We start from the raw sequence: 25,872 nt of genomic DNA on the forward strand, positions 1-25,872 counted from the left end.
GCCGTTTATAATTAGACCTGTGGTGTATTAATATTTGAATGACTCACGTTCTGACAGGAACACTTACAGAAGCTTATTTAGTGGCTTAATCAGTCTTTTATAGGATGCTAAGAACTTATATTTTGAAGTGTACATTTGATGTTTGAATAATATTCAGACTGTTTTCCTCCTGAGGATCAGACCAGTTACAGATGAAATACAAGTCTTGTACCCGTTAGTAGTTGAATATTTAAGATTTCACTACTGTCAGCAGGTCTCTGAGGATGTGACTGTTTGTGACTGATGACATTTGGTTCAGGCCCACATGTTGAACAGAACGAACGTTAATACTTTGGTCCTCAGATGTGACGGTATGATTCAGTTTGATGAAGACATCAGGTCTGCAGCTGGAAATCTACATTAGTTATGAATTGATTTTGCTTCAGATGTTCTCCAGCTGTTTTCCAGAAGTGGTCAAACAGTCCATTGGAGGGGACTCCCTGAAAGTAAACCCAATTCTCATTCAAGTCTTATAACTTGATAAGTTTATATACAGAGCCAGCGTTGGTATACTACCCCAAAACAGAGTACTGTAATGATCAGTGTGCAGTACACATTATGTGGTATTATTGTTCTGTTGACTGTTTGAAAATATCATTTTACAGTTTAATATTTCAAAATCTGTTCATGTTGTTGACCTGCAGTTCCACTTCCTGTTTAAATATTAATGAGGTAATCTGAGCTCTGATTGGCTGTTACTCCAGACCTTTATTGAACCAGTTACAGTGGAAGCTGAAAACACAGCTAAGCTGAAATCAAAAACTTTATAAAAAAAAACAAAACAAAAGCACACACACAAATCAGAAGATTTAAAAAGGGAAATTAAAAAAAAAAAAAAAAAAAAATCTATACAACAGATGAGTGAGGGGCAGGGATTCTTCAAGGCCGGGGGGGCGGTCTCATCCCAGGAGGGGGTGGTCCTAAAAACACAGACCAGAGCAGAATATAATGATTAATGATGCTGTAATGTGATTGGCTCCTCAGAAGTGACCAAACTGTCTTCATGGTAACAGCTTACCTCTCATGCCAGGGGGTGGTGGCCTCATGCCTGGAGGGGGCATCCCCATCGGAGCTCCTCGACCTGGACCGGGAGGCATCCCCATTGGCGGACCCATCGGGGGCCTCATGCCAGGGGGCGGGCCCATCATACCTGCAGGGGGAGGGGCCAGGTAACAACCAATCAGAATGCAGCAAGAGTCACCAGGGAACACCAAATCAGCTGACAGGACCATAAGTACTGTATCAGATCGGGGCACCTCTTATTTGAAAAACGATGCGCTTCGAAGCTTCAGTGAGAACTACTGGCGAATATTTGAATGACCAGTGTGACCAGTGTGACCAGAGCGCTGGACTTTCTTGCTCCACCTGAATGCACCAGCTGAGTTGCTTAGTAACAGAGCGAGCAGGACTCTGCTGACCGTGACGAGTTTAATCCTGAACCCTCAGGTGTCATAGGGCCATGTAGGTGTGTCCTGTCAGTCTGAAACTCAGTAGGTTTCAGTCTGGTTGTACAGGTGATAAACGTGACATGACAGTTCCTCTCACCTGGAGGTGGGGCTCCGCGGCCCATCGGGGGCGGGGCTCCTCGGCCAGGCGGATACTGTGTGGGGGCCCCAGCGATGCTCGCACCCGCTGCAGCTGCGGCAACCGTCCCTCTGCCCTGCGGGGTCATCACCTGGACACACAAAGGAAGCCATCATCACCCGAACACACAAATACCTGAGCAATGAGGAGATGTTGCTATGTTTACCTGCTGCGAAGGCCCTCCCACCCCTCTGACGGGCCCGGCAAGTCCTGCCGGAGCCTGAGGCATCGGAGCTCCTGCAGGGACCCCACGACCCGCTGCACGACCCACACCTGGACCCCCGGCCACACCTGCCAATGGGACCCGGGCTATGCCAGTCTGAACACAGGAAAGCGAGTTCGGAGTTTAAAGTTTTCAAACAGACAGGACACAGGAGCTTGTAAGCGAACACCAAGTGTTTGGACAATCAAGGTTGATCGACGGCCGAAATCCAAAGCCAGAAACATCTAAGCTGAAGGTAACACTTACATCTTTAGGGGGCGGGCCTTCAACAGTCATAGAAACCAGGTTCTCCCCCCTCAGCAGAACCAGACCCAGAACCCTCTTCTCCTCCCGCTCTGGCTGCTTCGAGTTCTTCGGCCTGAAGGAGGGAAAATTAAGACCCATTACGCATGCCTTGGTGCTGACTGACAACATGACAAACACACAATTTTATTGGTTCAGCTGTTGACGTCTCGACATTAACTGAAGGATGATGTGTTTCCTCACGGTTCACGATGATTCTTCAAGGAAATTCTAAGTTTTAAATCTTCTGATCTTTTCAGACAATGAATACTGAGCTGAAAGTTGTCAGATTCAAAAAGGTGGAAAGACAGAAGCTTTAAGTGATTAACAAGAATGAAATGAAGACTGAAGAGGTAAAAGTATTCAAAACTAACCACTGTTTTCATTGTCGATTAATCCTTTTATTTTCCCCAATCATTCAGTCCAGGAAATATCATCAAAATCTTCAAATATCTTGTTCAGTCCAAAATTCAAAGATTCAATTTAAACTGAAAAACGACAAAGTCGATTATCAAAATAGTTGCCAATTATTTTTCTGACAATCGATCAATCGACCGATCAACTGTAGCTCTATAAAAAACACCCAATTCATTCTGAGAACTTAAATGACTAATAAGTTTCAGTGATTTAAAAACGAAACTGGTGAAAAGACTAGTTTTTCTGTCGCTGATCATTTTAAGCTGAATATTTCTGTTGGTAAAAGAGTCAGACTGAAAAATTTTAACATTTAAACATTCAATTAGAGAAATTAATTTAAAAAAATAAATCGTTAGCTGCCATCCTCAACAATTCACAAAAAAAACTAAAAACAAAAAATATTTCTGACTAAATGAGTGAAATGAAACAATTAAAAATCAATAATTAAGGTAATGATCAGGTGACAGGTTGAACTTTGAACCTACTTGATCTTCCTGAACTCGTCGCAGTCGCACAGGATCAGGTTCATGTGTTTGTCGAAGGCTTTAAAGGTGCCGATGAAGATGCGACCGTCCTGCAGGATGCACCTCATCCTGAAGTCGATGTGCTGCAGCATCTTACTGCTCTTCCCCACCGTCTAAAACCAAACAAAGATGGGACGTCACTGTGACATCATAACCTTTCCACTCCACCTCAATAAACACATATAAACATATGTATCACACAGATCAGGGTTGGGTTCCACTTTGGACACTTATCAGTAAAATCCCAGACTCTAATCTCAGACTAACGCGTCTCTTACTGAACCTTTAATCTCACCTGGTTAGCTTCAGAGAAGAAAAATCTGTAGCTGTAGATAATTCACGGGAAATGTTAACCTCAGTCTGTTAATGTGACTGGACTCTACCAAAGATTGTTTGTGAGTCAAGACATATCACTATGTAACATCTCTTTAAGACCACCAGTGAAGTTCTGTAGTTCAGAGCTGAGACTCTTCTGTAGACAAACGATCAGCTGAACGCAGTTCGTTAAACACAGGAGAGTCCACTTCAGCTCTTTATCAGATCTATATCTGGAGCTCGTTAAGATCAGAGTTCTGGATCACGAGCTCCTCCTCAACTGAAGAGGACAGGTGAGTCACGCCCACCACATGGTACCGGCTCAACTTGACTCGCCTTTTTTTGGTTTTGTATTGGGCAAAAGTTGTGGACAGTACCTGGTACTTGCATCATCATTGTGCGAGAACAAACCTGCCATTTTTAAATAGTCAAGCTACTGTGCTCCCCTCATTGTAGTCTGTGTTATATTGAGCTATAATACTATATTATATTCAGAACTGACCGAGAATAAAGCACAGCATCACTCCGGTATCTTCCGTTGTTCCTGTGCGTGTCGCGTTGACGACGTCAGGGCAGTTTAATGTGGCGTCGCTACTACATCTGCAGTCGAAGAAGAAATACCTGGTACCAAAAGCCAGTACCGTGCGGTGGAAAAATGCGATTTAACCCATACTAAGACCCAAAGACCAAGACCAACACCAAGACTCAGGCTCATCGTGTTTTTGGCGTTCAACTGCGGGCGGAGGGCAGCCGTTAGCCATATTAGCTGGGTTCGCCTCGGGACTCATCCACTCGGGAAGACGGTCCGTAGACTTAGCAGCAGAGTCCATTCCCGGACCATCAGTAGCTCAGCCTGTAATTGAAGGGACCCTAGTCGAACCTCAGACTAAACCGAAGCTTTAACTAAGAGACACAGTTTTTAACCAGGAGACCGAACTGAAAGTAACACCAGGGAGCCTACTGGCCAGCTAACGGCTAATAGGGCAAACAAACGTGCAGTTACCGGCTGTTTGTTGTTCAGACCCCGTTAACGGAGGCAGGAAGTTATACTTGTGGGCGAAATTATTATTGATCTGATTGATGGATTTGGGTCGCGCGGACCCGTGGCGCCTCACCGACGTTCATCTGATGTTCATTCAAACTCTCGTCATCATCACAATAAAACCGTAACCTGGTAAAATACGGATAGCCTCGCGGTGGGCAGCCCTCGGACTCTCTGCCCGGTAAACACTCACCATGTCTGCGGTTCTGATGGCTCCGATTGCCGCCGGATTCACCAAACAAACCCAAAAAATTGACCCGCGGATCTCCCGCCAGGCCCGTCTTTATCTGCGGCTACAGGAAGTGACACAGAGCGAGCGTGCCGCAGCGGCACTGCTCCTACCAGAACAAAGGGAACATAACACGGTTCCTGCAGTACCGTTCCACTGAGTGATCCTCCACCTAAGTACAGTTTCATAATTGTCAGTGGTGGAAAGTAACTAAGTACTTTTACTCCATTATTGCACTTGAGTACACCTTTGAGGTACTTGTACTTTACTCGAGTATTTCCGTGTTCTGTTCTTTACTCCCGTACTCGACTACATTTAAGAAGGGAACTACTGCACTTTATTAGTTATTACTGTGGTTACTAATGTAACAGCGGTGGGGAGGATCTGGAGGATCATTCTTGTGAGAAATATGTTTTCTAACTTTAATGGGAACGTTTGGACAGTATTTAACATGAAAGAAATTCATATTTGAGTTGTTTCTTTCAGGCACCTCCTGGACTCAACCTGTTAGTAGCAGTGGAGGTGATAACTTTATGCAGTTTCCTCCAAACAAAACCTTATTTTGTGTTCACACATTTTATGTCTATCTTTAAAGTCCAGAAAAACACTGATGCAAAGGCTTATAATTTGGAAGGGATGGTAGGGACATGTCCCCACCAATATCCAGCGACTACTGAATTGTCCCTAACAATAATTTTGATCAAAAAATGTATAGCTGCATTGTGTTATTACAAATTAAAGGAAAAAAATAGTAGATTAACAAACGTGTTAAGTAATCTAAATTTATCAGCTCAATGGCAGAAACAAAAACCAGCACTGACTCACTGGTCTAGAATATCAAAAAGTGAATGGTACAGCACAGTGAAACAGACTAGTTCAGGTGCTACCAGTTGATCAGCCAGTTCTACATAGGCTCATAGGGACAAACGTGATAAACATATCCTGAATGTTTGGTCCAACTTCCCATTTTTTACATTTTTGTACAAAAAATTCATCCGGGTATTATACAAAGTCCCTTCTATTGATCCATAGCCATCCCAGTTGTTAAAGTTTGAAATTATCTACTGTAACACCTCGCCATTTCAGGTGCAACGCTATTAATGTGTTATCACACTAACATGGTTCAAGATCAAGGGATTACAAATATAGTTGCAGTGCATTCTGTGCTGTGTATGTAATGAATGAATGTGTGAGACGACGATCTGATGTCAGTTCAAGATCAGAAGGGTTGTTAGTCAGGGTAGAAGTAAACCACTGTCATCGAAGAAATAAACATAACAAAACCAGCTTCAGTGATCAGTGTGTAATTTAATTATAACTGGTGAAAGATGAACATAGAAAAAAACAAAAACAAACACGTCCGCATGACAATGACAACTCTGGGCGGTAATGAAGAGAGGGGGGTCATGCACTCAGACTGTTCTGCCCCCAGCCTACAAAAAACAGTCCCAGCGGCAGAACCCAGGGAAGTCATCCTCAGAGTAAAACCCGGCAGGATTCCTCGTCGTCCACTTCTCCAGTAGCCTGCACCACAGTCTTTATATAGTCTGCTGCACTGAAGGCAACTGGAAATTCGATAGGCCCTCCTGAATTCCCTCTTGTGCTCTTCTGAAAATGCTTTCCAGTTCACCACACCTGAAGTCAAAAGAGGTTACGATTCTGACAGCAAATGAACAAAACGTCAACTGAACTGATCTCCACACAAATCAAGACGTCATTGTTGTGACCACAGACTGAAACATCGGAGGGACGGCAGAAGGAAAGACACTTACTAAACTTTTTGTCGAGCCATCTGAAGTGAGCCTTTTCTTGAAATGGCTGCTGGCTCACTGTGTTCCCGAAGGTTTTGCAGGTTAGGGCTAACGTGCTGGCTGCAGGGTCACTGTCCTCAAGCACAACGAGTACAAGGATCCTGTGCATAATGTCTTCAGGCAGCTGTAGATATAACTTTTGTTTTTCTTGTGACAGTGTTCACAACAACAATGATCTGTAAATTGTTTTATAAATAAAAAGCTTACCATCACTAAGAAATAAGTTGTAAACACAGATTGTGTGTGACAAAATATAACATTTACTTTGACTCTGATGATTACCTTCATGTTTAACAGCATGTTTATGGGTCTGCATATGTGCCACCAGAGCAGGGTACTCTCCCTGCTGGCTGCTAAATTGGCACTGGTGTCTGTCTGGGCCTGCACAAATAGGTCCAGGCAGATCACCCAGGCAAACAGTAACATTAAGCTGGGGGTAAACAAATAAAACGTTTCAACATTTGTATTTACACATGGCTACATTAATAACTAATTACAAAGACATTATTCATCTACGAAGTCATGTTCCTTAAGAATAAACCAGTTGAATATAAAAATACTTACGTCATAGGTTTATTCTGCACTGAAAAATTAATTTATAACCTTAACTAACTAAATCCTATATCTAAGATCCACCTAAAGTCAACCTGTAGTTATCCAAACCTTACTATTTTACAGCTAACTATCACTTAGTCTAAACATTTATTAAGATATCACAACGTGACCAGTAAAGCTGGATGCTAACAAACGTAGTTTGTGTGTCAGGTAACTAACCTAAACAAAAATATACCTGACCTTAGGTTCTGCTGCAATTAGCTATGTAGCATTATTAAGCAAACACCATGTCACTAGCTTCTCCTTGACGTAAACATTTGGCATTAGATATAGAGCCAGCCAGCAAATATATACATTAATTTTACTGCATAAAATTGGGAGTTTGCATGCACAGCATTAGCTATACCCCGCAATAACAGCAACTTGAAGTGAGGCAGATTTCAATAAGTTACATAAACCAAGGATTATATAGATCACCTACCGTCTTCGGTGACATTATGTTACATTTGCATGAGAAGAGTTTTATACATAAAAAATCACAACATTTAAAAAGGAACTCGACAAAACATTTTTACCTCTCCACAATATCCAATTTTCACTACAACAACAGAAAATGCAGACAGACCACATCGGATTTGGATTGGCTTTGCCGTTTCCTGCTAACGTGTGAGAGGCTGTAGATACATCTGGTTGTAAGACGCACCCAAGCTGCATCAACTAGATGTGCATGTAGTGAGGAAGACACGACCCTTATACTAACAGTTCTGTGCACAAAATACTGGAAAAATCACGTCTTGTATTGATTCAGTAAGGGAAGGTGCTTTTTTTTTTCCAATACGGGACGATCCCGTAACAAACAGGGCGAGTGACAACCCTAAACATTAGTGCGTGAGTGTATGTATGCATTTGTGTCACCTCTCTGGGACCTTTTTCGGTATACACGCCGACCTTGCCAGGACCAGTAGTCCTCATGGGGACCAAAGCTTGGTCCTAATGAGAAAAACCATAATTTCTGAGGTCCTGGTTAAGGTTAGGGGTTCGGTGTTAATTGGTTAAGGTTAAGATTGGGGTTTGGGTTAGGTTGTCCAGAATGAATGAAAGTCTATGCCATGTCCTCACAAAGATAATTGTGCAAATATATGCGTGTGTTTGGCAATTAGGCTGATTTGGTGATATGCTCAGTCAGGATGGCGGCCAAAAAAAGAAAGGTGGACATTAGGAGCTACTTTACAACAAGTCAAAGTGTAAGTCACGTAAAGAAAGTATTTTCTCAATTGCTGTTTATAATATCATTATTATTATCTATTGTTCAATTGTGTTGTTTTTCAATTATTAACATTTGTTTGTTTAGATGTTCTATCATGAAGTACAGAAAAGCTATACTGTGATGTTGCTGGTTTACATAATCAAAATCATGTAATTATTGTCTCAGGAACATATTGACAGAAGGAAGCTCTCTTTGCGGGTGTGTTGGCTACCATATACGATACGATACGATACCATATACGATATCTATAAATAAAGGCTCTAGAATACGTGAAATTGCGATCAGGAGTCTATCATTAATGCAAAATGCCTCAGCTTCCAGGGGGCCCCCTGCGGGCCGCTTTTATGTCCCCACCAATGTCAAAATCAAGCCTACTCCCTTGAGCAGATGATATAATATCATTTATTTTAGTTTCTTCTGTTACATTTGTACATTTTAATTTGTTTTTCGTGCCCGGTGTTTTGTTTGCAGTTCTCCCTGCACTGTTGTGTGTGTTGTAATGTAAAACATAAAAAATTTATCAGACATCAATGTTTCAGTGCAAACACTAATAAGATCTTCACCTAACCAAATAAAACAAGTGGAAACATCAGTCATCACTAAGATGATTTCAACCTATTTTAACACAAAACAATCGTGTTGTGAATTTTCTAGAATGAAGTGAAATTTTTATTGATCTTTTTATTACCTATTAATTTATTGTCCTTTTTTATTATTCTATTCTCCTTCTTTAAAGACTCTTAATCATTTTTAAATACATCTTTAAAAAAGTGGATTTCTGCCAGAAACAAATATTCTGAAGGACACTGGCAGATTTATTATCATTATTTTATTATTTAAAGAAAAAAAAGCTTAATAAACAGTTGATAATTACTTTTTAAGATGGACATTTTTTCAGTGTAAAACACAATGTAATCGTTATATAAAAGTTAAATTAGTTGTATCTTAAAATGCTGTTTACATGTTAACACACAGGTGATAAAATAATATTTCATATATTAAAACATTGTGAAAAGGAGTGTTACTGCATAACGAGTACTTTTTACTTCTGACACTTTGATAATATTTGTGTACTTTTATTGAAGTCAGACTTTAAATCCAGGACTTTTACCTGTAGCTAAGTTTTTTCACACTTGTGTTTCTCCTTTAAAGGTACCCTATGCAAGATTTGTCAGTTGCTGTCTGTAAATACACCCTTCGAAGATGGCCCCTCCTCCCCATCTCAACGGGCAAGAGAGTGAGTGAAAGAGAGAAAGAGAGATATTGACAGAGCCTATGAAACATTTCTAAAAATATTTACATCATTATATGAGAACTGTCCAATAAAACAATACATCAGAAAGCGAAATGATACAGATAAGACTGTGGCTCACAAAGGGGAAACAAAATAACTGCAAAAAAATACCCCATAGAGATTTCATAAAATAAAGAACTATAGATACAAAAAATAAATTTAATAAATATAAAAAAATATATAAATATAAATACATTATATTCTATTCACTTTCCAATTATATCTGGACTTTAAACAGAATTAGATGTGAAATGAGAATGACACTGATTTGTGATGATTTGTGACATGAGTCATTTTGTCCCTTTTGACGTTTACTCAATTTATAAATGACAAAAGGTCTTGTGATTATTATCTGTAACTGTGGTTGTCGTTTTAAGGAGACCATCTTCATATGCGCGTTCTTGCAATGGGGGTGCTTTTCACAGCAGGGATGGTCATTACGGCCCTTTCCGAAGGCGAAGCTCAGATGCTGTTGACTCATCATGTCCGCTAAGTTACGGCTCTGAGTGACTTTCACAACAAATAAAGTTTCATTAAAAAACATCTTCATGATAAAGAGGTTCATTATCAAAAAAGGGTGAGGACATACTGGTCAATAGTAGCAGCTAGTTAGCTAGCTAAGCTGCTGCTGACGCTTCCACAGGGCCGTGTTTTTTTCTTCTTCTTCTTCTTCTTTTTTTTCTTCTTCTTATTCGTTTAACAGCGATTGGCCTCCATAAATGTCCCATTACCACCATCTTCTGGAAAGTGCTTGGTCGTCCTGCATTTGTGCATTTTGTGTGACACAACACGGCGTGGTAGAACAGTCTCAAAAGTATCCAGGTGGAGACTCACAAAAATTCAAAGTGATGTACAAATGATGGTACGAGTTGTAAGTTAGAGGCACAAAATACAGATTTACAGATACAAATCACTCTGCATTTATTTGTACATTGTGTTTTATGAGTTACGTAACAGCTCTTTATACATCCATGACACAGAATGAGAGCAGAGGAGACACATGGAGACAGCTATGTAACCTGGTCACTACGTTTTATCGAGTCCCGCCCTCACACCCTGTGGGCTGTTACGGGCTGGGCTACACACCAACTGCCCAAAAGTTAACGCCTAGAAACGTCCCAACACAGAAAAAATTAAGAAGAGAAGAAGAAGATACAGACAGGGGGCAGGGTCGCTGCAGATAAATGCACCTCCACACACTCTAGTGGGTCACAGGTGATGATGTGCAGTACCTCTCTTAAGGTTTGAGCCTCACTGTTTGAAAGTTTATGAGTCTCAGTTTGAAACCAGTCTGAACTGGATCCTCGTCCACAGGTGAGGTCATACCTGATGGTACATTCAGGGACCCTCATCAGCCGCAGCTTACGACACAGACCAGGTTTGGTTTTATTATTCAGCTTCTTATTTATTATGAGTTATAACCCAGAAGTCCTCTGAGTTTTTCTCTGTGAGAGATTATCACAAATAAAAATACGTGTTCTGTGCTTTATGACTGTGACTCCTGTTGATGAATAATAAAAGGAAAAGTACAGAACTGAATATTTACGATGAAACAACATTTAGATCTTCATGTTTGGAAATACAGAGAAATATAACTGAACAGTTTTTACGGAGACTTCACTTCCTCTGCTGTTCATGGCTGATTAAATATCTTTGTTACCTCTCGATACTGTTGCTGTCTGATAGAAACCAAATAAAATTATAATTATTTACAATACTTACGTTTATATTGTTGGGCTCTTTTCCTTCATATTAGAAACTTTTTATTTTCAAATACCCTTTGTATTGGAAGTTAAAATATTTAATAAAACCGGACAAACTAAAGTAAAAGTATGATTTGTGTTGGGGATGCAGGGCATAGGTTTGGGAGTCAATGAATTGAAATGTAAGTTTTATTTATATATATATATATATATCTATATATATATATATATATATATATATATATATATATATATATATATATATATATATATATATATATATATATATATATATATATATACATATATATATATATATATAGAGAGAGAGAGAGAGAGAGGGAGAGAGAGGGAGGGAGCCCTGAGTAATGTCTACTGGCATTCCTAAGAAAGGGTGAGGGGATCACACATGCAGGCTTAAAATCGAGACATAAATATGAAATCAGATCAGAAGAAGCCTGTTAATGATGATGATGATGGATCTTTCAACATCTTCACTCAAAGCGTTCCTACGATATAAACTTTATTTATTATCGATCTAATGCGGATTGTTACGCAGCAGCTCAGCTATAAAACAGCAGAGAAAAACCAAAAGACTTTATTTAAATTAAAGAGCAAATAAACCCGGTTATCGATCCTCTCTGCTGTTGATCATCACTGGAGATTTCCCGTCATCCCGCTGCGGGCTGGTTGCCATGGCAACTCGGGCTCCCGCCGCCGGCCGCGCGCCGCAGTGAGACTGAGGAGAGACGGTGAGTCACCGACACCGAGACCAGCCCCGGACAGCGACCGGCAACCGGCGACCGACAGACCGACAACCGTCAGAGCTGGAGACAGAGCTCCCTTAGCCTGTTAGCATGTTAGCTTCCCGCTGCCGTCAGTCCGAGAAGGCGCGCGACGACGGCGGACTGTTAATGAGACTGACGCTCGACCACCGCAGTGTTGCTTCGACCTGAGACAACAGAGCAACAGCCAGACAGACAGCAACTACATCGACAGCAACCAGACTGTTGCTGCAGTGTTGCTTCAGTCTGACAGAGACGCCAGACCTCAGCAACCACTGCAACCAGACCAGCAGGATGTAAGGCAACTGTACCTCCAGCAACTAGCGAATAAACTGTTGCTGTTCGATGACCACCATGTTGCTTCGACCTGGCAGAGATTACGGCACCTACAGCAACCTGACCGGCAACATCCAGGCTGCCAGCAACTAAACCTACATATCAACAGGTACAGCAACTAAACAGTAAAATGTAAAGCAACCAGGCAACTTATTTTGTACTGCTGCAGTGAGGCTTCAGCCACCAGGGAAAATACAGCAATTGATCTTTAATAACTATGTGTAGCTCCAATCTTAAAGCTTGAATAAGAACTACAGATACTTAACCTGCAACAACTATATCTATGGCAACAGAACCTCTTGCAACCTGGAAAAAAAACTGATGTTTAATAACAACCATGTTGCTTCGACCTGAGGGAGACTACAACATCTACTCTGACAGCAACCAGAGCTACAACTCCTGAACCTCTGGCAACTAGATACACAGCAACTGGCAACCAACGCCTCAGCCTCCATCAGCAGCAGGTGAGCAGCAAAACTTTACCATGGGCGTTGACACGTTTAACTGAACAGATTCAAACCAGGATCAACCCGCCGATGACGTCAAAGTGTTCTGTCAGAACCCGTCCGGTTCTTCTCCTCGTCTGTAACAGACGGTAGAGAAAGGCTGTTGTGACATCACTGACAGCTGCTGAGTCACAATACATCATTCCTACACCTGTACCAGGTGATGGGAGAGAGGAGTCCACCTGCAGGTTGTTGGTTTGATTCTCAGCTTCACACGTTGAACCTGCTGAATCTGTAAGGACATTAGCAGAAACCCTGAGCAGGGACTGACTTCAGGTCTGTTTGTGTCTAAGACTTAAAGGAACAGTTAGACATTTTCTCTGTCTCCTCCACAGTTTCATCAGCACTTGTAGCTTAGCACAGAGACTGGAAATAGCAGGAACTGTTAGCTTAGTTTAGCACAAAGACTGGAAACAGCGGGAACTGTTAGCTTAGCTTAGCACAAAGACTGGGAGCAAGGGGAATTGTTTGCTTCACTTAGTTGCAGTCTGTCTTTTTGATGTTGACTGTGGTTTACTTAACAGGTGTAGTAACAGGATATGACATCAACCACAGGTGTGTGTTCAGTATCGCTTGGTCCTGGTGGTCGACAGGTTTAACATGTCACGTGACTTTCCCTATGTTTCCTTGTTTACAGACAGGAAACACTCGCAACATACCAGAAAAAAAACCAACCTGTCAGTAATCAGAGTGGGCGCAGCCTGGTGGAGCTCAGGTGGGGTTCGACCTCCAACTCTGATTCAAACAGACCTGCTTTTAAATTCACTGTAGATGTTTTCCCCAAAACTCTGAGGAAATCTTCCTCCAAACGCTTCAGAAACGTTTACACACTCTGGGTTTTCAATTAAAGGTTTCAGACAGAAAATCGTCTCAGTGTGCGCAGATGTTTACAGGATGTTCATAAGTCGAAATAAAAACTCTTAACGACTACAGATTTAGAATAATTGCAACCAAGACATCACAGAAAAAATGACACAGGAAAAATAAAAGTAAAAAACGTGCTGTAACATTTGTCTGTTGAACACTGAATCTTTATGAAGAGAAGAGTCAAACAGAAACCATGAGAAGATGTGATGTAAAACCAGATTCGTCATGTTTTCATTCAGCAGCAGCTTTAAAGTCAAATTGTTAAAATCAGTGTTTTATTAATGAGATTCTGAATCAGCTGATCAAGCGACATGTGACTACATCTGACTCATCTGATTGGCTGATCTGAGGTTCAGGCACAGGTAAAGCTGTTGCCATAGCAACGTCAGCATGCCCATTGCCCCCACTCCCCAGTTATATAACAACTGCAGTCTATAAATACACCCAGCACAGTGAGTGTGTGTGTGTTTGTGTTACTGTGTGTGTGCGTTTTACTGTGTGTGCGTGTTACTGTGTGCGTGTGTGTGCGTATGTGTTACTGTATGTGTGTGTGTGTGTGTGTGTAACTGTGGTACTGTCTGTGCGTTATTGTGTTACTGTGTGTGTGTCTGTTTTACTATGTTTGTGCATGTGTGTATTACTGTGTGTGTGTGTATGTGTGTTTTACTGCGTGTGTGCTGTGTGTTAATGTGTGTGTGTGTGTGTGTGTGTGTGTTTGCGTGTGCGCATGTGCGTGTGTGTGTGTGTGCGCATGTGTGTGTCTGTGTTACTGTGTGTATAAATAAAAACAAATCAGATCTGACAGATACCTCATTCATCAGAAGCCGCAATGTTACACGTGAATCATAAAACGGAAACAACACAAAAATATATACACTAATGAAAACACACTTAACACACTAATTAAAGCAGAACTAAAGTGTGATTTACAGACTAAACATTGTGACATGTACGACAATAGTGTGGTAATATTCTGTTCATGGTTGGTGTCAGTGGAACAGATACTGTGTGTTGTGATGTATTGAAATTGTTAGGTGCTATATTTTAAACTAATCAATAAGTAGTAATTATTATTATTATTATTGTATATATGTATACATATATGTACCAATCAGCCACAACATTACAACAAGTTACCAATTTTAATGTCATGATTCTTCGGTGTATATGGTCTTGGTTTGGTACCATCCAGATTTCTAAAACCAGGATCCGATGTTGACTTTGAGATGGTTTGACTTTTTGCCCGGTCTCTGTCCTGGTATCAAAGGTTTGTCATAAGTTGTGTTTTCCCCTTTAAACAGATTTTAGTCAACATTAGACCTCAGAGTAAACGGAAAAAACCCCAAACAAGAACAACAAACCACCTTTTAGATCATCAACCATAATGATTTTCAAGACGTGACCCACAGTCTGCAGATCAGTCCAACAAACCAAAAATACTCTCAACTCAAAGGTTTGCTCTGGGCTTTCCTGCTCAAAGATATTTCAGTTTTGTTTCCAAAAAGAGATGATCAGAACCAGGACACTCCAAAAACCCGATCAGAGCCAGGACTCTCCAAAAACCCGATCAGAGCCAGGACTCTCCAAAATCCTGATTAGAGCAAGGATACTCCAAGAGCCTGATCAGAACCAGGACACTCAGAAAACCTGATCAGAGCCTGTCTCTCTGTCTCTGACCTGTCTCTCAAGGTTGTCTTTCTCTCTCGATGTCCTCTCTCTCTCTCTGACCTGTTTGTCTTTCTCTGACCCGTCTCTCTCTCTCTGTCTCTCTCTGTCCTCTCTGTCTCTCTCTGACCTGTAGATGGACGTCCTGTCAGACTTTCAGACTGATCCGTTGATCTGGAGTCAGGTATGTTGTCTCTGTGGAGAGAAAAAGCAACAGAAACCGACCAATCAGATGATCAGAGCCAAACAACACATCAGTCATAATAAATAAGGATTTACTCTGTGGTTCTCTTTGTCTCTCAGTCAGGTGACAGCCTCAGGTTGAGTTAAACTCCGCCAATCGCTGCCCCTCCCCCTGCATCAGGTGAAGACGACAGCCAATAGGATGAGCCAGCTGACGGAGGCGGAGCCTGGCCAGGAGCTGGAGGGGAAGGTGAAATCTCCCATCATCCTTCACTGCAGCATCACCTCTGACAAATAATCACACTCATGCCTGCTGCTTCTGTAGAAACTGACATTTTAAATAAGGTTCTGAGAGTTAGAAGAACGTTTGAACGAACAGCAGGAGTGTATCAGAGCAGAGACTCACCTGTCCTGATGTGTTCAGGATTATTAACCGTCTGTTGTGGTGTTATCAGGTGCAGACCTGGGCTCAGTCTCTGGTTTACACTCTGGAGGAACTCGAGTGTAAAATCTGTTACAACCGCTACGACACTCGCAGCCGGAAACCTAAACTGCTGGGCTGTCTGCATCGAGTCTGTGCCAAGTGTCTGAAGAAGATGGTCGACATGGGTGAGTCTACCTGTTAGTAAACATTACTGACACTTTGAGACAAAGAGACTATCCTCGAGTCAATGGTTTCTCCTGACCTCGACCAGAGCAGACCTGAGTCAGATGTCACAAAAATGAGGACCTGGATTTGCTCCTAAAAGAGATTTGACTTAGGTGTGTCCATGAAGCTACAACGTGCAAGTTAGTGCTAGCATGCGACTCTAAAGCAGGCTCACAAAGGCCTCCGACAAGTCGCCACATGAAGATATGTTTAGGGCCAGGTTTCAACTAAAACATATCAGATGAAAGCTTTAATTACTCAAAATCTTGGACTCTAGATGTGAACTCAAGTCGGACATCACAAAAATGAGGACTTGAAATTTGACTTGAACTTGACAACTGTGAGACTTGTTTTATGTGGTATTTTACTCCCCAACGACTTGACCCCAGACTTGAAAGAAAAAATATTCAAGTGTCAAGTTTTGATTTGGTAGAATCCAGATTATTATTATTTTGGAAAGCAGAAAGACTTAGTATTAAGTCTTAAGTTGACATTTGCCCTTGAAGACTTGTGACTTGACTTTGACTTGTCCTTAAGGACTTGAGATAAACATGGCTGGCGAAGCCGTTGGTCCTCGACAGTGACTTGAATCAACTGTGAAGACATGATTTGATGGTTTCCCCTGACATCAACCAGAGACGTAGACCTGAGACTTGGACTTGAGTCAGACTTGGGTCACTAAAAAATGACTTGGCTCAACTTGAGAGTAAAATCATTTTAAGTCTCAGGTTATGATTTGGTATAATCCTGATTCCAAGTCTTTTAAAGACCTGATAACGACTTGATTCTTCGAAACTTGACATCTCGTGTCCTTAAGGACAAGTCCGAGCCAAGTTACATGTCCAAATCTTGCAGAAGACTTGTCCTGAAGGATCTGTGACTTGACCTGAACTTGCCTACTAACCATACTAATGAACCAATGAGATAACAGCATTCTGCACAGTAACCATACACCACTCAACGACAACGTTAAAACCAGTTACCAGTTTTAATGTTTTGGCTGGCAATCAGATCCCCCATTAACCAGTAAGACCAGTGTGATATTGATCATGATTCTAACATCATGTGTCATGTGACTTTCTTCTGGTGGGTTCTCAGGAGAGTCATCACCCTCTGTTATCAGCTGTCCATTCTGTCGCTACGAGACCCACGTCCCCGACGAAGAGGTGAGACTTTATTTTTCTAATGAAGAGGTGAAACTTCATTTTTCTCTCGAGGAGGTCGGCCTCCTCCCTTTCCCTCCCCACCTCCCATGACGGCTTTAAGTCAAAATGGCTGTCTTCTTCTTCTGCTTTTTCAGGTGTGGCTGATGGAGGACGACCGACACATCCTTGCTGTTCTGTCGTGTCAGGACCGAGCCCGGCGAGGAGGAGGAGCTGGGGGAGAGGTGGTGCTGAGTCCCACCAGTCTGACCGGTAAAATAACTCAACAAGTTTATTTATGAAATGTTTATGTTTATATTTAAAGTTTGTTCTGTCCAGTTAATAAGGTTATGATCTCGGTCGTCCATTAGCAGGAGAAGGAGGAGGAGGCTTGGAGATGTCCCACCGCTCCTCAGACTGTCTGGTCATCACCATCATGGAGCTCCCTGAGGAGTCTCCGTCCTCAGACTCACTGAGCATGCTCAATGTGGTGGGTCTGTACCGCCCCCCCAGCCTGGATTCGCTGCCCTGCAACCTGCCGGCTCAGAAGTGTCACACCTGGACGTCTCGCAGCTTCCCCCGCTGCCTGCTGGGGGCGCTCTGTCTGGTCAGTACGTACAAGACCAGTCAAACCAGTCAGCACTGGTCAGACCAGTCAACGCCAGTTAAACGCAAAAACCAGTCAGCACTGGTCGGACCGGTCAAAAACCAGTCAACACTGGTCAGACCAGTCAACACCAGTCAGATCAGTCAGGGGTGTTTTTGAACAGGTGTGTTTCTGACGTTCTGACAATTTGTTATCGTGTCTGTGTACAGGTGTACTTCAGCTCCTTGCCTCTGGGGATTTACCTGCTGATGATTGGGCAGCCGTGGCTGGGCGTGGTCCTGGTCAGTCTGGTTCCCTCCACGCTGTTGCTGCTTATCCTCTACGGCTTCTGTCAGTGTCTCTGCCACGAGCTGATGGAGGCGCTCGCCACGCGCACGCACACGCTGCCGTGACGACAACAGAAACACGACAACATGCGAAGACGATGACAACACAGCACGCTGCCATGAGGACGACAACATGACCCCCTGCCATAATGACACAACATGATACATTGCCATGACAACACACACGCTACCAGGAAGACAAGAACATTGAAGCTGCTGCAGCAACAACAACACCAGAACAACAGCATAAACCACGAAGATACAAGGGTCAGAACATTGTCCACCACACACCCAAAACAACCAGAACAACAGAGGAACCAGAGGAACTCATCTAGAACAACAGAACCGCAACCAGAAGTGCAACGACTTCACATCAACAACAGGAGAGCAGAAAGAATCAAGAATACTGGAACCAGGACTGAATAAATCCAGAACTCATGTGTAGACCCACCCATCAGACTCTGACACACCTGTCCACTCTGACTCCGCCGCCATCTGGATACCAACACTACCCCCTTTCTGAGGCTAAAGCCAATCAGAACGGACTGGTGATGACATCATCACAGAGAAGAGGCGGAGTCTCTGATGTTTTACTGTGAAAGTTTTTTCTCTTCTGCCTCCTGCTGAGAACAAACAGCTGATCACAAACTGAATTATTTATCATCTTCCAGGTGTCCTGATGTTACAGGCCACCTGTCAGACTGAACCGCTGCACTGTGCAGACCGACAGACTTTAAATAATTACACTAATTAACCATGTTGGCGACAAACATGTAACTGTTTAATATGCGTGAATCTGTAACTCTGAGTCTGAAATCAACACTCGCACTGTTTATTAAATCCTCCTGTTCTCTGTCCAGAGTCCAGTACCAAGAGAGGTCCGGGGCTGTGAGCCTAGCCGAGCACACAGCTTGGAAGCGGGGGGAAACCGTTAGCCTAGCTTCATCAGACGAGGAATAAAAATCTGTGGAAGATGATAAAAGCTTTGAGAGAGCACAAACTGTGAGAGCAGAATCAGATTTGAGCGTTCAGTCCCGATCGATGGTTTCTGAGTCTGCTCTCTCAGGTTCTTGTTCTGGCTTCTGACCACCTGAGATCACGAGGAGTCACTCGCCAACAATTTTAGACCGGCAAGCTGCAACGGGACACAGCATTATCCGGACGTCGGGGTCCACACAAGGAACTAGAATTACCGCCTCGCAGTTGTTTGCCTCCGCCAACCAGTCAAGTTGCAGGAAATATGGTCACTACCCTTGTGTTCCCGAGTTATGGTGTTGAATAATGGCCAGAAAAGTGTTGGATTTAAGTCGACATCACTTCCTCATTTTATACTATTAGACATTTCTGTTAAATTTTGTCGTCATTAGCGTATGAAAAAAAAACAAACGTGTTTTTGTGAGGTCACAGTGACCTTGACCTTTGACCACCAAAATCTAATCATCCTTGAGTCGAAGTGGACGTTTGTGCAACATTTGAAGAAATTCCGTCAAGGCGTTCCTGAGATATGGCGTTCACGAAAATGGGATGGACGGACGCACAGACAACCCGAAAACGTGATCCCTCCGGCCACGCCTATCGCCCGCACGGAGGCGTAAAAAGGTCAGCTGCTGAATACAGTGCTTTTCTGTAAGGAGGTGACCATAGGACTACATAGGATGACGTGATATTTACATATTTCCTCCCTATGACCCTCATTGTTTATCCTGCAGCTTCAGTTATTGTGGGTGTGTGGAAGACTGAAGTTCAGACAAATTCAGATCCAGCTGATCTCCTCATCGTCGCCTGGTTAAGTCTGTTATTACCAGTGTGTTGGATCTTAAAAGGCTGATTCTGAATGTAGCCACAGCACTACAGGAATAATTTTATTACTATTATTATTATTATTTCTTTGAAGCGTTAGTTTTTTGAATCCCCCATAGAGTCTCTTCAGATAACAGGAAACCCATCCAGCCCATGCCAGGCTCATTAAATTCTTTAGACTCAGCCTCATTCATAAATGTTTCTCTTGTAATGTTTCTGATCATTTTTTTTTCTGTTCACATTACTCATAAAAACAGAAAAAGAAGAAAGCTCTGCATCTAGTTCAGAAAATCACAGACATGGATGAAGACATAATCTTTTAAGTGTAAGTGCTGCTAAAAAAACAGAATTCTGCATTTTACATTTTTTTTGCTGCACTTGATCCATAAACTAGATGGCAGGTCAAAGGTCATTCAGACGAGCTGCTGAGGATTGCATCTCTCCTGATGGAGCCAAGCTAACAGCTTCCCTCTATGTCCAGTATTTGTGCTCAACTAAGCTAACTCCTGGATTAGATTCTGGAGCATTGGATTGTTCCTTTATGGTTTCTGTCTTTATAAAGTGCCATCATTTCATTTGATGTTTGATGAATGAATCCTGTGGTGATGATGATGATGATGATGATCAGGTGACGTCAGAGTGACTGACCTGTGGTGTCACTTCCTGTCTGTAGTGGGAGGAGCATGTGGTGGATCAGCTTTGTTTAGTTTCAGTGATTAAACTATAAAATCAAATAAACTACAGACCTGAGACACAACTGCTTACTCTTTAACTTTAAATACTGCAGATAAAGTTAAAATAACTAAGTAAATAAACTAAGTACAAAGTTATCAGCAAATGTAACTGAGACGTTACTATTTTAGCTATTTTTAGCTTTAGCCTTCATGCTGTCCAACATTAGAAGCAAACACCTGTACAAACGAGAGCTAGCATTATGTATAATTTTACTTTAAGAGTGTATGGGAGACAGAGTTAGGGACTAACTGGTGTTTACTTTTAGCTTAGCATTAGTCTTTATGACAGTTTGGTATTTATTTGTTTGTAGCACAGTGATGGGGACATGAACCAACAACATGACACAGCACTTTGTTGATTTTAGCACTGTTAGCGTCAGACAGACTCCCTCTTCAGGGACAGAGGTGATGGAGTCGAACAGTTTTCAGGCTGTTCGTAGAGTTCACCTGTGAAAACCTGTGATGAGTCTGAACCTAAAGATTTAATTATTTTCAGTTCACAGACCGACGTTCGATGCTAATGAGTTTATTAAAACATGACAACAGTGACCTTTTTGTTCCTGGATTGTAAAGAATAGAACTCCTGACACCGGGTCAGTCTATAAATAACGCTGACATGAGGCAGTCTCACTGGACAGGTGAATCCCTGACAGGTTTGCCTGTGAAGCAGAGCTGAGGGTACAATAAAGAGCCACCTGGGATCTGCTGAAGCCGAGCTGAGAGGTTTGAGGCCTCAGCTGGCCTCCGAGCATTAATTAAAAACACTTGACGTGTTTATAGAAACCTGCACAGTCCTCCGCTGAAGAAAATGAAGCTGGACGGAATCCTGATCGGCAGGTAGGACGACAGACTTGTTTTGTTCTTTATTCACAAACCTTTCTTTATTTAAAAACCCTAACAGATTATTTGCCCCTGGAGTCACTGCTATGGAACCGAAACGATTCCTAAATACATGTATTAGATGATCCTTTCAGTCTGTGATGGGAAGACACATTATCTTCAGATAAAATCTGTTCATTATTATCTATGTTGATTATTTTCAGTTCATATGATTTATAGGTGTTTTGATAGTTGTCAGCCCTTAATACTTATATTGCCATGAATATAATAAACTAATTTACAACTTAAAAGATTTACATATGTTATTTAAATTTTACTTAACATTAACCTCATAAAATCACATGAAACCCTCGATGGTCACAAGTTGCTTAGCTGAGGTGTGGATGGACAGATGTGGATAGAAAGGTTTGGGTGGAGAGGTGTGGATGGTAAGACTGTCGTCACGTTTTCCATAAAATCAGGTTCGATCACAGTTCGAATGAAACGCAATTTGTTTGAATGAATTCGAATGATGGAAGTTCTACGAGCTTCTGACGTGGTTGTACGCTTGACGTTGCTCGGCTCGTCTGTGGTGACTCTGCAGGCGAGTCCACAGATCTGTTGTCGTCGTGGTGTAAGACGGTAGTGTTAGGTACTTTGCCATCTACAGTGTAGAACCCAAAATACTTCCACTCACTGCTTCTCAGATGTTTTGGTGTCGTGATTGGCCGCTCAGGAAATCTTTGCTTGCTACTTTTCTACACTTTCGAAGCAAACAACATTACTAGTTTTGATAGATCAATAGGTCGTGCCATAGGTGGCTCCTCTTTCCTTTTCACCAGCCACAGCAACTGAAGGCCGGCGTTTTCCAGGTGAACACGAGTTTGAGAGCTCTTCTGGCTTCACAAGTTGGAAATTTTTTCCTGGAAAACTACTTGCTCTTTTATAGCAGCAGGGTGGAGACAGTGGCGGTGATGATATGAGATTCCCTGACTTCTCTTCGTACCACAGATCTTGACCGTTGTACTTCGTCATTCTCATGCTCCAGTTCTGCTTTTAAATGATCCGATTCACAAATGAAAGAAACTAATTTTTCATCATCAGTGGCCTCAGGTAATGGCAACTCTTTAGATAAAAACATTAGTAAAACAATATTTTTATCACGTTTGATATTTTGACACCAGAAAATTGTTTAAGATAAGTAGTTTGTGGAAAACCAGGGACCTGTTAACTGAATGAAATTAATGAATTAGACTGAGTGTAATATAGTCCATTTAAGGGTTAAAACAGCCATAGCTCCATAGCCCTGTACCTCCTCGCTTGTCAGGTGGGTGATGACATCATGAGTCGGTGGCGTCGTTCGGTGGACGAGCTGGCGGCACGGAACCGGCAGCAGGGCGAGTGCGAGCGTGCTCAGGAGGCTCTCAGTCGGGTCACTTCCTGTTTCCAGCAGCTGGCTGCATCACTCGGCAGCTCGGCGGACTGCAGCTTCCTGCGAGATGAGATGGACGAGACGAGAGTGCTCGCTCACCGGATCTGCAACGGTAACCTCAGACGCCACACCTGTTCATACACCTGTATATACTGTACACAAACAGTCAACACTGTTAGGACGCCTCCATTTTTCCAGTTGTTGCTTAAATTTACAAATGCAATGTGTCAGCGTTTCTGAAATTAAAGTACAGAATAAATAAATAATACAGATTTTAAAAGGAAAAAAACAAATCATTGAGAGTTGTTGTTGAACTAAAATTAATCTAAATTTCTGACTCGTCCAGCAGCTGAACTCACTCCTGATGTTTCTTTCTACAGTGGAAATCAAACATTGTTCAGAAAGTTGGCCCCGACATCGTACTGATGTCCTACTTCCTGCAGCACAGTGTTGCCCTGATGATGAATCAGAGGGTTTAGCAACACACTTTGTTCCAACTCTGAGGGTTCGTCAGTCATCAACTAAAGTTGTGGCTCCTCTAGGAATCGTCTGCTTCACCTTCAAGGCTTCGTTTCCTTCCACTGCTGCAGGAAGAAGCTGCGAGTGAACCAGTTTCTAATCCCTGAAAAAGTTCAGTTTTCTATGGAGTTTACAGGACTTTTAGTTCTTGGTGACCTGAACTTTTTTTTTTTTTTACCTGGGGCAGTTGACCACTGACCTTTGTACCATTTAAGGTTTTTCACTGGACTCGAGCTGATATTAAAAACAAACCAGAAAAGTGGGGTTGTCCTAAAACTTTAGTAGTGTACACCTGTGCACACATCTGGTCATACACCTGCCTGTCTGTCTGTCTGTCTGTCTGACCTCTCTCTCTCATCTGTCTGTCTGTGTGCAGGTCTGTCCCGCCGTCTGATGCGTCTGCTGTCAGACTGTGACTCCACCCCCTCAGGTGTTGAGGACAGACGGGTGTCAGAGCGTCTGTGGGTTCTCTTCCTGTCAGTTTTGGAGAACTTCCTGTCTGACCTCCGTAGGGCGAGCGATCTGATTGGACAGTTCCCTCTGACGCAGTGCTACGACAGACGCTCATTGGTCAACACAGGTCAGCTGGTGGTTTCAACTTCTCTTCTGTGGATGCTCTGTGATTGGCTGAATCATGTTACCTTCCTCACTTTCCTTCCTACCGTACCCCCTTTCCTTACTTCCTTCCCATTGAGTGTCTGGAACTACCTTAAAGATCCTGAGTACCTCTTCAAGGACATCTGTCTGCTCCTCAAGGAGTCCTGAAAAGATCCTTAGATCCTTCTCAAGGACACCTCAAGCCTCCATTTGAAGCCTCTTAAGGGTCAGGGTTATTTCCCACACTCCTTTCAAGAACCCTGTGGAACATCTTCAAGAACATCTGTGGGGACTTGATCAGACTCTTCGAGAACTTGTACGGTCTCTTCCAGGTTCCCTGAACCTTTCTAAATGATTTCTTGTTCTCCTTCTCCCGGTTCCTGGACATCCTTACTTAGGTACCTTCTTCAGGTAGAACCTAGAACCTCCTTAGGGAGAAGAGGAAGATCCTCCAAGACACCAATGATATCTCTCCTTCAAGGAGCCCTTGAACTTCCTTTAAGGACCAATAGACATTCTTCAAGGACGCATTCACCTTTCTAAACTCTCACCTGTGTAGTGTCCCACCTGTCGTTCTCTTTCCTCTCCAGGATGTATCGATGGCGTGGTAGGTGTGGCAGCCCGGGTGGCTTTGGTGCAGGTGCCGTGGCTCACCCTGGAGGAAGAGCTGAGTCCTGATCTGACCAATCACCTTGCAGGACTGGAGGCCATGCTAAGTGAGATGCAGCTGAGGGTAAGACAAAACCAAAAAGAGAACACAGATGGAACATGTCAAGAACATTATCCACCTTTGGACAGGACACAGATCTGAGGGTACAACAGGGTCTTGACCTGGTGGGACTGTTTTATACCTGGTGGAAGCGTACCTGGGGCAAGCGTACCTGGGGCGAGTATCTTGCAGTGTTTTTATTTAAACTTGTGGTGGTTCTGCAGGTACCTGTCGCGTTCTGGTCGGTGGAAGCAACCCAGCCAGCCTGGGTCGAAGCTTGTGGTGGGCTAGACGAGCTGGATGATAGCCTGGAGGACCTGATGGAGGTCGAGGTCGTCTCCAACAAGATGGCCGCCTGTTGCCAGCCGCTGTGCTGCAGTCTGGGCTATGTCGGTTAGAGGGGGGAGGACGGGGGAGTCACAGTTCAAGTTCACCGCTAACATCAACATGATCTGATCGGTGTGAACATGATGGAAGAAAAAAAGATTTTCATAGAATCTGGATTGAACTCACTAGACTCTGCTCGGATATAAATGCTAAATAAACTGAAAGAATATTATCAATTTTCAGAAGAAAGTTGGAATATTTTGAAAAGAAAGTTAGAATTTTATGAGAGAAAACCATAAAATCCTATTTTTATGAGAAAAGGCAGATTATTACAAGAGTTGCACTTTCACAAGAAAAATCATGTAATATAAGGAAAACCATAATTTCTGTAATAAAGTCATAATTTAATGTGTTGTGTTTCACAATAAGGTTGTAATTTTACAATTAAAAGTTTTATTTCAAGAAAAACTTTAAATATTTTATATAATTGTACTTAACTATTGTGAAAAATTCTACAATTAAAAGTCATCAGTTATTTCAAAACAAAAGTTGTAATACATCAAGATAAAGTGATAATTTTAGAA

At 42.4% G+C, this 25,872-nt stretch overlaps 3 protein-coding genes across 6 annotated transcripts; 2 read left to right on the plus strand and 1 right to left on the minus strand.

Moving 5' to 3' along the window:
• Window positions 1-727: 727 nt before the first annotated feature.
• On the minus strand, window positions 728-4,815 carry snrpb (small nuclear ribonucleoprotein polypeptides B and B1). Its single transcript, XM_040158512.1, has 7 exons — window positions 4,620-4,815; window positions 3,031-3,182; window positions 2,093-2,204; window positions 1,790-1,942; window positions 1,585-1,714; window positions 1,058-1,189; window positions 728-959 (listed from the first exon to the last, which is right to left on the minus strand). The coding sequence occupies exons 1-7, from the start codon at window positions 4,620-4,622 to the stop codon at window positions 919-921; spliced, it is 723 nt and encodes a 240-aa protein (XP_040014446.1). The 5' UTR covers window positions 4,623-4,815; the 3' UTR covers window positions 728-918.
• Window positions 4,816-12,068: 7,253 nt separating this feature from the next.
• LOC120807013 (E3 ubiquitin-protein ligase RNF182) lies at window positions 12,069-20,886 on the plus strand. Of its 3 annotated transcripts, XR_005709776.1 has the most exons (10): window positions 12,069-12,515; window positions 12,700-12,870; window positions 15,581-15,628; window positions 15,748-15,877; window positions 16,083-16,236; window positions 17,375-17,442; window positions 17,577-17,691; window positions 17,790-18,025; window positions 18,235-19,950; window positions 20,061-20,886. XR_005709776.1 is itself a non-coding variant. In XM_040158613.1 (9 exons), the coding sequence occupies exons 4-9, from the start codon at window positions 15,830-15,832 to the stop codon at window positions 18,415-18,417; spliced, it is 804 nt and encodes a 267-aa protein (XP_040014547.1). In that variant the 5' UTR covers window positions 12,069-12,515; window positions 12,700-12,870; window positions 15,581-15,628; window positions 15,748-15,829; the 3' UTR covers window positions 18,418-20,886. The 3 variants fall into 3 exon arrangements, 2 of the variants coding, with proteins under 2 accessions (XP_040014547.1, XP_040014548.1); XM_040158613.1 differs by having other exon boundaries at window positions 18,235-20,886; XM_040158614.1 differs by having other exon boundaries at window positions 12,762-12,870; window positions 18,235-20,886.
• A 738-nt stretch (window positions 20,887-21,624) lies between these two features.
• On the plus strand, window positions 21,625-25,695 carry zgc:109913 (regulator of G-protein signaling 9-binding protein). Of its 2 annotated transcripts, none has more exons than XM_040116106.1 (5): window positions 21,625-21,722; window positions 23,032-23,248; window positions 24,032-24,235; window positions 24,843-24,985; window positions 25,186-25,695. In XM_040116106.1, the coding sequence occupies exons 2-5, from the start codon at window positions 23,047-23,049 to the stop codon at window positions 25,357-25,359; spliced, it is 723 nt and encodes a 240-aa protein (XP_039972040.1). In that variant the 5' UTR covers window positions 21,625-21,722; window positions 23,032-23,046; the 3' UTR covers window positions 25,360-25,695. The 2 variants fall into 2 exon arrangements, with proteins under 2 accessions (XP_039972040.1, XP_039972041.1); XM_040116107.1 differs by lacking the exon at window positions 21,625-21,722 and adding an exon at window positions 22,711-22,817.
• Window positions 25,696-25,872: the final 177 nt, after the last annotated feature.

Source organism: Xiphias gladius, chromosome 21 (assembly GCF_016859285.1).
Source record: "Xiphias gladius isolate SHS-SW01 ecotype Sanya breed wild chromosome 21, ASM1685928v1, whole genome shotgun sequence".
In the NCBI taxonomy this organism is placed as follows: Eukaryota; Metazoa; Chordata; class Actinopteri; order Istiophoriformes; family Xiphiidae; genus Xiphias; species Xiphias gladius.

What these genes read in the sequence shown, in the direction of transcription:
- snrpb (XM_040158512.1), bottom strand. An exon ending in GACGAGTTCAGGAAGATCAA is followed by an intron (nt 2,205 to 3,030) that starts GTAGGTTCAAAG and finishes TCCCTCCTTCAG; the next exon opens with GCCGAAGAACTCGAAGCAGC. An exon ending in TGGGAGGGCCTTCGCAGCAG is followed by an intron (nt 1,715 to 1,789) that starts GTAAACATAGCA and finishes TTGTGTGTCCAG; the next exon opens with GTGATGACCCCGCAGGGCAG.
- LOC120807013 (XM_040158613.1), top strand. Translation starts at nt 15,830, where the DNA reads ATGAGCCAGCTGACGGAGGCGGAGCCTGGCCAGGAGCTGGAGGGGAAG. An exon ending in GAAGAAGATGGTCGACATGG is followed by an intron (nt 16,237 to 17,374) that starts GTGAGTCTACCT and finishes GTGGGTTCTCAG; the next exon opens with GAGAGTCATCACCCTCTGTT. An exon ending in GAGTCCCACCAGTCTGACCG is followed by an intron (nt 17,692 to 17,789) that starts GTAAAATAACTC and finishes GTCGTCCATTAG; the next exon opens with CAGGAGAAGGAGGAGGAGGC.
- zgc:109913 (XM_040116106.1), top strand. Translation starts at nt 23,047, where the DNA reads ATGAGTCGGTGGCGTCGTTCGGTGGACGAGCTGGCGGCACGGAACCGG. An exon ending in CGCTCACCGGATCTGCAACG is followed by an intron (nt 23,249 to 24,031) that starts GTAACCTCAGAC and finishes GTCTGTGTGCAG; the next exon opens with GTCTGTCCCGCCGTCTGATG. An exon ending in TAAGTGAGATGCAGCTGAGG is followed by an intron (nt 24,986 to 25,185) that starts GTAAGACAAAAC and finishes GTGGTTCTGCAG; the next exon opens with GTACCTGTCGCGTTCTGGTC.